Source organism: Pseudorca crassidens, chromosome 5, assembly GCF_039906515.1.
Source record: "Pseudorca crassidens isolate mPseCra1 chromosome 5, mPseCra1.hap1, whole genome shotgun sequence".
In the NCBI taxonomy this organism is placed as follows: domain Eukaryota; kingdom Metazoa; phylum Chordata; class Mammalia; order Artiodactyla; family Delphinidae; genus Pseudorca; species Pseudorca crassidens.
The window spans coordinates 28,608,438-28,621,054 of record NC_090300.1 but is presented as its reverse complement, the minus strand read 5'-3'; the positions used below and the strand labels follow the sequence as shown (position 1 = coordinate 28,621,054).

The window sequence follows — 12,617 nt, the reverse complement described above, 5'->3', positions numbered from 1 at the left end:
GGGCGTTAATTAGGGGGAGGAGGATTGGGGCGCACGAGCTTACTCCGCTTCCCCTCGCAGGTCCTTCTCAGAGCCGCTGCCATGGGAGAGCCAACCCTGGGCGCCGGGGACCAGCCGCCGCTGCTGCCGCGCCCGCCTCGGAGTCGCGGCCCAAGTCCCAGCGCCCGAATCCGGGCCGCTGCGTCCTCCTCCCGGGTTGCAGGGCCGCCTCCGCCGCGCTGCCGGCCCGGGTTGTGCCTGTGATGAGCCGCAGCCCGCCGCGAGCCCTGCCCGCGGGCGCGCCCCCCCGGTTGCTCGCGGCCGCGCCTGCCGCCGGGCCGCGCGCCTTGCTCCCGCCGTGGCCCCGGCGCCCGGGTCGCCGCTGGCCCCCGTCCCCGCTCGGAATGAAGGTGTTCCGCAGGAAGGCGCTGGTGCTGTGCGCGGGCTACGCGCTGCTGCTGGTGCTCACCATGCTCAACCTCCTGGACTACAAGTGGCACAAGGAGCCGTTGCAGCAGTGCAGCCCCGACGGGCCGCTCGGTGCCGCGGCGGGGGCGGCTGGGGGCGGCTGGGGGCATCCGGGGCCTCCTCCGGCCGTGCAGCCCCGCGCACACACCCGCTTGGACCCCCGTACCCCATACCGCTCTCCCGTCGCCCCCGTCCGGGCGGCTCCGGCAGCTGGGGCGGGGGCGGCGGGGGCCGCAGCCCCTCCGGGTAATGGCACTCGGGGCACCGGGGATGGCGGGGACAAGAGGCAGTTGGTGTACGTGTTCACCACGTGGCGCTCGGGCTCGTCCTTCTTCGGCGAGCTTTTCAACCAGAACCCCGAAGTGTTCTTCCTCTACGAGCCAGTGTGGCACGTGTGGCAAAAACTGTACCCAGGGGACGCCGTTTCCCTGCAAGGGGCGGCACGGGACATGCTGAGCGCTCTCTACCGCTGCGACCTCTCTGTCTTCCAGCTGTACAGTCCCGCTGGCAGCGGGGGGCGCAACCTCACCACGCTGGGCATTTTCGGCGCGGCCACCAACAAGGTGGTGTGCTCGTCGCCACTTTGCCCCGCCTACCGCAAGGAGGTCGTGGGGCTGGTAGACGATCGCGTGTGCAAGAAGTGCCCCCCGCAGCGCCTGGCGCGCTTCGAGGAGGAGTGCCGCAAGTACCGCACTCTGGTCATCAAGGGCGTGCGCGTCTTCGACGTGGCCGTGTTGGCGCCACTTCTGCGCGACCCGGCCCTGGACCTCAAGGTCATTCACCTGGTGCGGGATCCCCGCGCCGTGGCCAGTTCACGCATCCGCTCGCGCCATGGTCTCATCCGTGAAAGCCTGCAGGTGGTGCGCAGCCGGGACCCCCGAGCGCACCGCATGCCCTTCCTGGAGGCCGCTGGCCATAAGCTGGGCGCCAAGAAGGAGAGCATGGGTGGGCCTGCAGACTACCACGCCCTTGGCGCCATGGAGGTCATCTGCCACAGCATGGCCAAGACGCTGCAGACGGCCCTGCAGCCCCCTGACTGGCTGCAAGGCCACTACCTGGTGGTGCGGTACGAGGACCTGGTGGGAGACCCCATCAAGACCCTACGGAGGGTGTATGACTTTGTGGGGCTATTGGTGAGCCCTGAAATGGAGCAGTTTGCCCTCAACATGACCAGTGGCTCAGGCTCCTCCTCCAAGCCTTTCGTGGTGTCAGCACGCAACGCCACGCAGGCCGCCAATGCCTGGCGGACCGCCCTCACCTTCCAGCAGATCAAACAGGTGGAGGAGTTTTGCTACCAGCCCATGGCCGTGCTGGGCTACGAGCGGGTCAGTAGCCCTGAAGAGGTCAGAGACCTCAGCAAGACCCTGCTCCGGAAACCCCGGCTCTGAGACGGGTTCCCGGGAGACCAGACTCCCTGTGGGGACACCCACAGAAGGATTGTGGTGTGTTTCAACAAAAACAGCCCAGATCCAAACTGAGGAAGCCCACACATTCTGTTATAGATACATAATATAAATAACCACACAGGCACTTACTGTCAGTGTTTTGAGTCATTGAATTTCAAGGAACAGCCACAATACACACACATCTCAGAAAAGGCAAGGCTTGAAAGTGCTGACCCGCCGCCCTTCCTCTTCTCTCCCCTGCCTTTTCTCCCTTTTCCTACCCTCTCCCCTACCTGCCTTCCATTTTGAAGTGGGATGTTGATTAAATCAAGATCCAGTAACCCAAATCTTGTTTCCAAAATTTTCGTGGTATCTGTGAACACGTAGAAGAGTCATTTGGATGTCGGGGGTAGGGTGGGAGGTGTGGGAGGGTGGAGAAAGGGGAAGTGGTCCAGGAGCAAAAGCCCCACTGGGCACGCTAAACCAAGGAGGCATTCTTCTAAGTAGACTTTTGTGTAAAAAGCAAAGGTTATATGTGAGTATTAATAAAGAAAATAATAAATAATATTCTTTTTTATATTTGCCTCCATTACTTGGATTTGCCTGTGTTCCTTGTCCTGTGCAGCTTCAGACAGAATCTGCTTCTCCTCCCCCCACCCCCTTTTCCTGTCTGTTTCCTAGAAAACAGCTAAGATGGGTGGGAGCAGCTTCAGACTCCTTGATAAGAGCCTTGGAGTTGTGTTCTCCCATGTAAATCACAGCCTGTCAGGTGCCCAGGAATGGGGACAAATCTTCAGCTTCTAAAGGCAAAAACCAAGCAGGGCAGTGGAGGAAAAAGCACAGCGCTACTTTCCTGTTCCACTTGGAGCACAGAAAGGAAGAAGCAACCCCTTGAGGATCTGAAGGCATTCGGTTTTGATTACTCTTGAGTTAACACTGGGAAACCTTGAAGCAGAGACCAGTGTTTTGGTCCTGAGGTTAGTTCAGAAAAAGGATTTTTTAAAAAAGAGAAGTATGTAGTTCAAAAAACTTCTGATGATAAGAACACAAACCTCAAAAATTAGTGTGAACGTTTTGTTGGCAACGGTAGCAAGTTCTTTGGTTAGAAAAGTGACAGAAGTGTTTGAGTTTGGAGCGTTTTTCTGCCTCTGACACAGTCCACGGAGGCATATGAAAAGGGAAGTTTGATCTGGGAACTGTAAGGGCACCCACAGGTTATCCCCCTTATTCCTGGCTGCCCACCCAAATTAGTGCAAAAGAGAATGTGAATTTATAATGGTTTACTTAGGTTGCTTGTGGGGGTACATTGCTTTTCTTTTTATGTTTTCTGAAAGTAGAAAATTGCAAAGAAGCTACGTGTTGCTGACAGTATAAGTCTTCAACCAAGAGCTTCTTTTAGATATGAAAATAAATTATGGGAAAGAGGAAATGAAAATGAATTAAGAGTTTGTATGTTGGATTGTGAGATTTGGTATTTTCCAGGGAAAAAAGCATTGCAATTTTCCTGTAGTGGTAATGGTGTTGCTGCTGTCCTGAGCCCGTTTGTACTGAAGCGTTCTGCAGAATGTTGTATTATGATAAGAAGTTATGAAGCTAAATAGGAAAAAGAGAGTGTAGTTGTATATTACATTAAATACGATACAAGTTCAAGTTCATCATAATTTTATTTTACTGTAATTTATTGTGAGATTTGTGCAAGCCAATCTGTATAGGTTAAATGCTGAGGATTTCATTTTAAGGCAAATATAATGAAAAGGAATATGTACATGGGAAATACTTTAAGTATAATTTTTATTACAATGTGAAATCTAACTACACTGTTAAGAATTCCGAGAGTTTAAAAGCACAGAGGTTAAAAAAAGGGATATATTTAGCAGTGGATTTTATAACACATTCTAGAATGGTTATTTCTTAATTTACTAAAATTGTTTATAGTAATTGTGTTTATTAATCCAGATTACAGCTATAACACGTTGATCATGGTTTCTATGATATTTTCATGGTAGCGCCTATGCTGAATTATCTTCAGCAGTAGAATATTTGTAACAACTTTAATTTAAGAATACTTTCAAAGTAAATGAACAAAATAAATATTAATGTTGGATGACTAGAGATGAAACAGGTTTAGCGGGAAATTAAGGCAGCATCATTAAAAGGCAACCACTCTGAATTAAAGAACCATTTAAAAACAAATTTCATGTGACATTAGAATCAACTCGTTTCACTTAATCACAGTAAAATTCATGCTTAGTGTTTGAGTGAAGGATCTTTAGGCAGTTGAATTCATTCTTCTCTCTGGATAGCTAAGGACTTTGATTGCATTAAAGTGGAATCACGATGTTTTTGGATCTTGTATTTAAAAAATGTGAGATGCCACGTAGAGGCTTTGTAGCCTGCAGCACGTTCACGGTCTCTGCTCCAATGAAATTTTAAGCTAAACACCAACAGTTCTCCCCTTGCTGTGTTTGAACGAGGCTTCCGCCCCTAATATCCTTGTTTTGTAGCAGCTGCCTTCTCTCCACTCTGCCACTCCTGGGCTCGGGAATTTGACAGGGTGAATTGTTGCTCCTGAAGATTTGTACCTCGCTGCATTCTAGGAAAGCGAGACAGGTGTAGTTCCCACAAACAGCCGAGATCGTCATATCAGTGACATTCTCCTTCTACAAGTCTGAGAAGGAGAGAAGCAATTTTGGGTGTTAATCAGCTTCTGTCAGCCCCTGGAGCAAGCAGACTTGTGCCACAACAATTTGTGACAGAGCCTGTGACCATTTCTGAAGCAGCAAATGTGAAGGAGTTCCTTTCACCGTTCCCAACTTGGCAATATGTCCATCAGCAGGAGGACATATTCTTTAGAGCAGCTTATCAGAGTGATTTTTATTTTCAAATTCTGCTTGACTGATAGCACGCCTGATTTACCCCATTGACTTTGGAATCCCTTTGTTAATTAGAGAGCTCTATTTGTAAAACAAAGTCGACTCAGTGCATTTAGCCAACAAATATGAATTTGGAACAAGGGCAGCAGCTCAGGCTGGGTGCTTGAGTTTCAGGGAGCTCAGGGGCACTCAAAGGCCTCATTCAGACTGACCCGTGGGTACCCTGTGGGCGGGCATGGGGGCAAATCCTGCACCCTTCAGTGTCTACTACACAGTGGGTACTTGGTAACTATTTATTAAGTGAGTGAAATATGTAACTATCCAATTTTGAAAGTGCTCAGAAGGGAAAGAGTGGCAAAATGAGTTACCTGTTTGGAGAAAGTGCCAGGCTGTTCTTTAAAGTTTGCTGAAGAGAATGGGCCTTAGGCTCTATTTAGATGTGGGGCATAGGCACTAGGAACACCTTCAAGATTTCCAGGAGGATCTGTGTTTAGTTCAATATTTCCCGCTGATGAATTAGAATTTCTGAACACGGAGAGGTAAAAGTCTCCAAATGAGGAATTCTATTTCTATTATTTGTTTTTCCAACGGCATGAACAAGATAAAAGGCAGGGATCAGAACATGCCGGTAGAATAAATGCTGCCCTGGTACCTAAGGGATGTTGTTCATGATTGCAGAAGCCTGTGATATTTATTTATGGTTTCGAGTGCTGTGAATTTCACCCAGGCAGAGAATAGTTACTTGCAGGAAGTGAGTCCTGTTGTGGACAGTGGATGAGACAATGGCTGCCTGTCCCCATGCACCCCCTGCCTGGCGGTGGCCAGTTCTGTCCAGCATTGCTGTTGCACGCTGGAGAGCTGTGGCTGAATTACGCTGTCTGTTTGAAATTACTGTGAATCTGAGTGAGGCCGTTAAATGAATATTCCCTCCGTCTGAACAGTGAAATAAACATCATGTTGGAAGCCCAGTCTCTAGAGATGACTTCAGAAAGACTAAGAGGGAAGTAAAAAGGCGTGTCTTATCTGTAGTCGTGAATAAAGATGAGGTGTCACTTTACCACCCTCCCCTGACCTCCTTCCCTTCCCTCTCTACACACAGCACACACGCCCGCCTGCACATACAAGTGTGTTTGTGCACTGTCTTGAGGTCTGGAAGAGAGAATGTTTTTATACCAGCTAATGGGTGTGTGGGGAGGGACACTGTTTGATCGCAGGCCTCTGAGAGCTCGTGGGTGATGATTCTGTCAGAACCAGTGACAGTTCTGTGTCAGGATGCAGTGTGGACAGGTAGAAAGTGACCGTTGCAATCTGCAGAACGGCTTGAGGTAGGTGATGGGATGTCCCAAGGTAACTGCACAGCTTATAGACCCCTTTTGTCGCTCACCTTGAGAAGGACCCTTTCAAATCCGTCACGGCTAAGAACACAGTTGGTTTCCATACCTTCCCTTCTTTCTGGCAATCCAGCTGCTACTTTTGCAGTTCAAGTACAAGCCACTGAGCTGCTTGGGTATGGGCTCTGGTACAAGTGTTTAATAATTGAAATTACAGGGCTTGACTTTTATTACATCTGATACAATTCTGCACACCCTTCATCAAATTATGCTAAGGAAATGGTTCAATTCTGAATAACACATTAAGTTTGTAGAATGGGAAACTTTATGAACCAGTGTTGGGGGTGGTATTGTTTATAAACTTGAAGGAGCCTTGAAGAAACAGGGCCTGTCTGTATACCTGGCAGGATGAGAGAGGATGGCCAAGGCCGAAGCTTAACTTTTGACCAAGCCAGTTATTTGTAATCAGACATCAAATGTGTTCTGGGGCTGTTTGAACTTTCAGGTTGGTGACAGTCACCCTGCCAAGTAAATGACTGTGAAAATGATCACTGGAACCAAAAGCTATACTCAGAACCATTCAGTAATGGCTCCCATCCTGAGTGTGTAGACAGGGCTTGATAGAAATTCACCTTGAGGCAGTGAATCCTCGAGACAGGACCAGCTACATAATTTGTGGGGCTCCGTGCAAAATGAAAAGGCAGGGCCTCCTGTTAAAAAATTCTTAAGCGTTTCAATTCTGCAGCAGCAGAGGATTAAATCAAGCATGGGCCCTTCTGAGTGTAGGGCCCACAAACTGTACGGGTATTTACCATGAAGCCAGTCCTGCATCCAGATACAGAAACGAAATGCTTAATTATAGGAGAGAATAAATAACAGTGGCCTACAGTTTCTTGGAAAGTGGCTGCAGGGTATCGTGTGTAACTATAATTAAAGCACAGACATCCTAGTGAGACAAGTGCACTCTGCATGATGGAGTTCTAAGGAGGTGAGTGTGCACATGACAAATAATCCTTGATGACTGTAGCAAATGATTGACAAGGCCCTCTGAGTCATCAGTTGGGCTTGAGACAACTTGGGACCAATCCTGTTCAGGGTGGATATTGCTTTATTAACTTCTGGTCCTGATTTTTCTTCCCTTGTAGCTAACTTGTTTATTCTTTTTGTTTGTTTTATTTTGTTTTCTTCCTGTCTTCCAGAATTCTTTTTATGAAATATTAAAATTTCAAACTACCACAAGAACTAGTCTCTTTATGTTAATTTTGTCTAGTATTCATCAAGCCCATTTGATCTGAGTATTTACTTCTTAAGCTCAAGAAGTTATTTTCTATAACTTTATATAAATATAAATGTATAAATATATATAAATATAAATAAATAAATAAATATATAGCCTGTGCCGTCAGGGGAATCCTTCAGGCAAGAACACATCAGATAGTCTTCCATGAGGATGCAGAGCTTACCTTCTTGCCCTCAGCGTGGGGATACTAGCAACTTCTGCTGACAACAATATTTCCTTCCTTCTGAAACGACTGTGGGACTCTCTGCATTTGCTTCGTGTATAATAGGGGGGGAGAGTCTATGCATAGAAAAGCAGCAGGTCAAGTTACAGTGAACGCAGGAGTAAAGGTGCAGGGTGTGCTAAGCCATCAGCTAAGCCTCCTTATTGTGTGCCCAGTCTGTTTGGCTAAGTTTATTTCATTATAAGTGTGGGATGTCCCGCTCTTCTCTGGGGAAATTTCTCTGCCCTCTCGTACCCTCTCCTGCCTGCCATTTCTTCTCTACTTTGTAAATTCCTACTCATTATCTAAGAGCCTAGATGTGTTTGAAGCTTTTATTTATCAGCCCTGCTCCAAGATGCAGACGTGTCTTTCTGTCTCCTATTCCCTCTGACCGCCTTGTGCATAGATCCATCGGTATGTATCCCTGCAGATTGGGATTCTTTGTTTATAATCCACTTCCTCTTCTAGTCATGGTCCTTCGAGAGGAAAGAAACTGGATCCTATCTGTGTGTGTGTCTCCCCAACACTGAAGCAGCATCTTGCTCGTAGGTCTTTAAAAAGTGAGCGCTGGGGACTCCTCTGGTGGCGCAGTGGCTAAGACTCCGATGCTCCCAAAACAGGGGGCCTGGGTTCGATCCTTGGTCAGGGGACTAGATCCCACATGCATGCTGCAACTAAGAGTTTGCATGCCACAGCTAAGGAGCCCGCCTGCCGCAACTAAGACCCGGCACAGCCAAAAAAAAAAAAAAAAAGTGGAGTGCTAAATAAAAGAGATCACCCAAGAAGCCACCGCAGCAGAAGGGATTGAGGGGAGCAGACACTGTCAGAGGCTTTTGAGTTGGGATGTGACATTCCACCATGGTCTGAGATTCATATGTGTGCCAGACAGAAGGCGGAAAAAGCCAGACAAATCAATTCCTTTTCCTTGGAAAAGGAATTCCAAAAACTCCTGTGGAAGGCCTCAAATGTGGTCTTTCCATATTAATGTTTGAAACAGAGGAACAATAAATTGGAGCCCCCCAAAGAAAGGTAACAACTGAATTACAGTCAATAGAAATGATACAATTCTTTTGGTCCTACCCATGCACGTAATATATATGTATTCTTTTTACATATTAAAAAATTTTTAATACAATTTTTAAAGGTTACTCTCCATTTACAGTTATTACAGAATACTGGCTCTATTCCCCGTGTTGGACAATACATCCTTGAGCCTACCTTACACCTGATAGTTTGCCCCTCCCCCTCCTCCACCTCTACCTGCCCCTCCCCACTTGCCTTGCCCCACTGGTAACCACTAGTTTGTTCTCTGTATCTGTGAGTCTGCTTCTTTTTTGTTATATTCACTAGTTTGTTGTATTTCTTAGATTCCACATATAAGTGAGCTCATACGGTATTTGTCTTTCTCTGTCTGACTTACTTCACTTAACCTAATGCCCTCCAAAGTCCATCCATGTTGCTGCAAATGGCAAAACTGCATTCTTTTTTATGGCTGAGTAGTATTCCATTGTGTCTATCTACCTACCTATCTATCTATAGATATAGATATACATACAATGGAATATATATATATATACACAACAGAATCTATCTCTAATATAGATAGATATATACACAATGGAATATATATATATATATATATACCACAGTTTCTTTATCCATTCATCTGTTGATCGACACTTAGGTTCCATATCTCAGCTCTTGTAAATAGTGCTGCTATGAACATTGGGGGGGTGCCTGTAGAAATGATACAATTTTTAAGGGCCCACTAGGAAAATGTATTGCGGTAATATAGGCTGAGCCCGTGTATTTATTTTGACATGTGGAGCTCATGACTGGTATGATCATCTTTTGACTTTTTCAGGGACTGGAAAGGTTTCAAGGAACAATGTGGAGGTCTGAATATTACATTTCCATTTTCAGATGTCCCAGTTACTCTGGCAAACTCTTATTCTCTCTAGGACTGAACTAGCTCCTGGGAGGAATTAAAATATTTGATGTTCTCATATTCGTGCTCAGCATCTTTAGATAAAGGAGGGTATTATGTTATTTCTTTCTAAAAGAAAAATAGAAATGAAGCACATTTTCTTTCTGAAAGAACGGGCGTTCGCATTTATAGTTTTTAGCCCTGTTATTTAACCAGCCATACTTGCTGGTGAGACCAGTATCCTTCCAGGCTGTGAGCTCTGAGTGCACTTTTTTAGGTTAAGTCTTCATTTATATTTTTACATTTCCCAAGTGACTTCTCGATGTGTTGTGCTTTTTATAACTTTCTATCACCATTTTAGTTTCACTTTCAAATGCCCTAATTGTGATGGTGATAATAATACTAATACTGTCATTTACCCTTTGTAGAGCATTTGTTATGTGCTAGTCACTGTGCAAAGTACTTTACATGTATGATTCTATTTGATTCTCGTAACAATCCTGTGGAATAAGTATTACTGCCTCCATTTTTTCCTTCCCATTTTATTGAGGTGTAATTGACATATAGCACTGTGTAAGTTAAATATGTACAGCACAGTGATTTGATTTACATACTTGATGGAATAATTACCACAGTAAGTTTAGTGAGCGTCCATCATCTCATATAGACACAAAGAAATAGATTTTTTTTTCATTGTGATGAGTGTCTCCACTTTACAGAAGGGAAATATAGGTTTAGATGCTTAATTTTCCTCAGGTCACGCAGCTATTTAAGTGACAGAGCCTCTTTCTTTTTGCTTGGTACATGAGAGGTCACACTATTTCCATATAAGGGATACGAACAAAATAGCAAAGCTTTTTATTCCAGCCAAATGCTTTCCGAGAAATGCTTCCTAAATGCTGGAGGCATTATGCCTTCAGCCAGGGAACAGGTGTTATCAGTATTGTTAGAGATGCGTTTTTTGCAGCAGAAAGAAAGAAGCAATTGTTGGTCAGAATTTCTCTTGGAATGACCTTTGTTTAGCAAAACATGTAATAGGCCATTTTGGTGGTGGGAAGAAGGCGTGGAAAATCTGAACAGGAAATTTGGGGATTGGGAGAAAGAGTTTGAAAGGAGAGGGGAAGAGGTGGAGGGAGGATACAAGCAACACGATGGGATGCTGGAGCCCAAGGAGGGGACCCTGCAGTGATGTTCCTGGAAGAGAAGGGAATGGCCAGTAACAGGAAGAGCCATGTTCAGCCTGGAGGTATTTGCTTTCCTCAGCTGCAGTGTGTAGTAGCCTCTGTTACTCCAAGCCTTCAGCAAGGCTGCTACATGCTTTGCCTTGAGTGGGTGGTGCTTTGCAGGCTGAAGGGATCAGAGTGGTGCCACCCAGGATGACATGGGGTGAAAAAACTACAGGAGGTGAAAGGCAGGGAGGCAATTGCAAATTCAGTGGAAGCAGGAACTCAAGCTAGAATTGACCTGTGGGAGTGTGGGCTTACCCCAGGACTCCCTGGAGGCGTTGGGCAGGGAAGGACATTTCTCTCCCACTGTGAGATGGAGCTTCTGGGCAATTTTATTTAAAATTTCAAGGATGAGGGGGTGTGAGCACTGCTCAAGGAGTAGGGATGTCCAGGAGGTGGATGTATGGCTTGTGACTCTAAGGCTTTGCAGGTAGGGACTCAGTGGGCAGGTGGAGACCTAGCGAAGTTAGGAAATACTGGCATGTCGTAAAGGTTGATGTGATAGAGACAGCTCAGTCATCTACAGGGGTGGAAATCGAGGTGCAGAGAGGCTGGAAGATGTCCTCTGTGTCTCTAGTCAGGGAAATTGCACAAACTAGAAATCACAGCTCTTGGTTTCCTGACACATCCTTGCCCTAAGACTTATTTCCTTGGTGCCTACCAGTTTTTTGGCCACTCCAGTGTTTCACAGTATCTCTATAGAATGTCTGGGAATCAGAGAAGAAGTGTCCTTTGGGATTCTGGTCAAGTTTTAGTAGGAGATGAGGTTGAATCCAAAGCAGAGAGCTGAGTTTCTGGGTGGTCTGCAAGTGTCATTCTCATAGGCACCAGTCAAGGTTCTTTGGTTGAAAAACAGACTCAATTACAGTAAGCAAAACAGGAAATTAGCTGGAAAATATATTGGGAGGCCACAGAATTGAAGAACAGCTAAAAAGCAAGGCTGGATACACTGGCTTTCTTGTTTCTTTCTTTTTTCCCTCCCTCCCTCCCTTCCTTCCTTCCTTATTTCCTCCCTCTTTTCCTCCCTCCTTCCCTCCCTCCCTCCCCTTATCCCTCCCCCACTCCCCCCCACTCCTTTTTAATCCCTCTCTCCCTCTTCTCATCCTCTCCCTCTCCCTTTCTCTCTCTTTCAGTTGCCTTGCTTCAAACATTCAGAATTCAACGTCTAGGAAGAGAGAGTTGCACTGGCTGAGGTTGGGGCACCTGAGCAGGGCACCTTGACTGACAGTCCCACTGAGGCAGGAGATAGATGGGCCCCAGGCTGAGCAGCTGAAGTCTGTCCCCTGTGGACAGATACTCCAAGGTAAAGATAATGGTGGGAGCCAGGAGGAGATGAGTCCTGCCGAGATAGAAGATAAAAGAGACGACATATTTCTCATTCTGGAGGTCAAGGACACCTCCTGACTACACATGCGCAGAAAGGCTCCTTGGGGGTCAAAAAGGGAGGGGACACCATCCCATAATAAGTGGTGTCAACCTTCCCACAGGCCTCTGTGTTGGAATCCATCTTGGCTAAGAGATGTGTGTGCATGGGGTGGGGGGACCCTGAGATAAACCAAATATGGACTCAGAGCCAGGCAAAGCAAGATGATTGGCCAGGGGAAACCTGGCAGAAATGCCCCATATAAGTGATTCAAACTACCACAAATCGTGACTCTCTCTCTGAGCCCGCCGGTGTGTGCCTATTCACAGGTACTTTTTCCCTCCTAATAAACACTTTACTTGTTTTACTGCTTTCTGTCCCTTTGTTGAAATTCATTTCTCCAAAGCAGACAAGCCAGGGCCTTGTCACTAGCCACTGGCCCTTATGGTCTAGTGGTTAGGATTCAGTGCTGACTCTGCTGTGGCCTGGCTTCAATCTCTGGTCGGGGCCACTGCAGGCCGAGGCCACCTGAGTTCACCACCAACCTGCACACAATGTGGGAA

The 12,617-nt window shown here is 46.5% G+C and overlaps 1 protein-coding gene across 1 annotated transcript; it reads left to right on the top strand.

Annotated features, from left to right (window-relative positions):
• The first annotated feature begins 219 nt into the window (after positions 1-219).
• Positions 220-2,409, top strand: CHST2 (carbohydrate sulfotransferase 2). The gene has a single exon (XM_067737594.1). The coding sequence runs from the start codon at positions 243-245 to the stop codon at positions 1,833-1,835; it is 1,593 nt and encodes a 530-aa protein (XP_067593695.1). The 5' UTR covers positions 220-242; the 3' UTR covers positions 1,836-2,409.
• Positions 2,410-12,617: the final 10,208 nt, after the last annotated feature.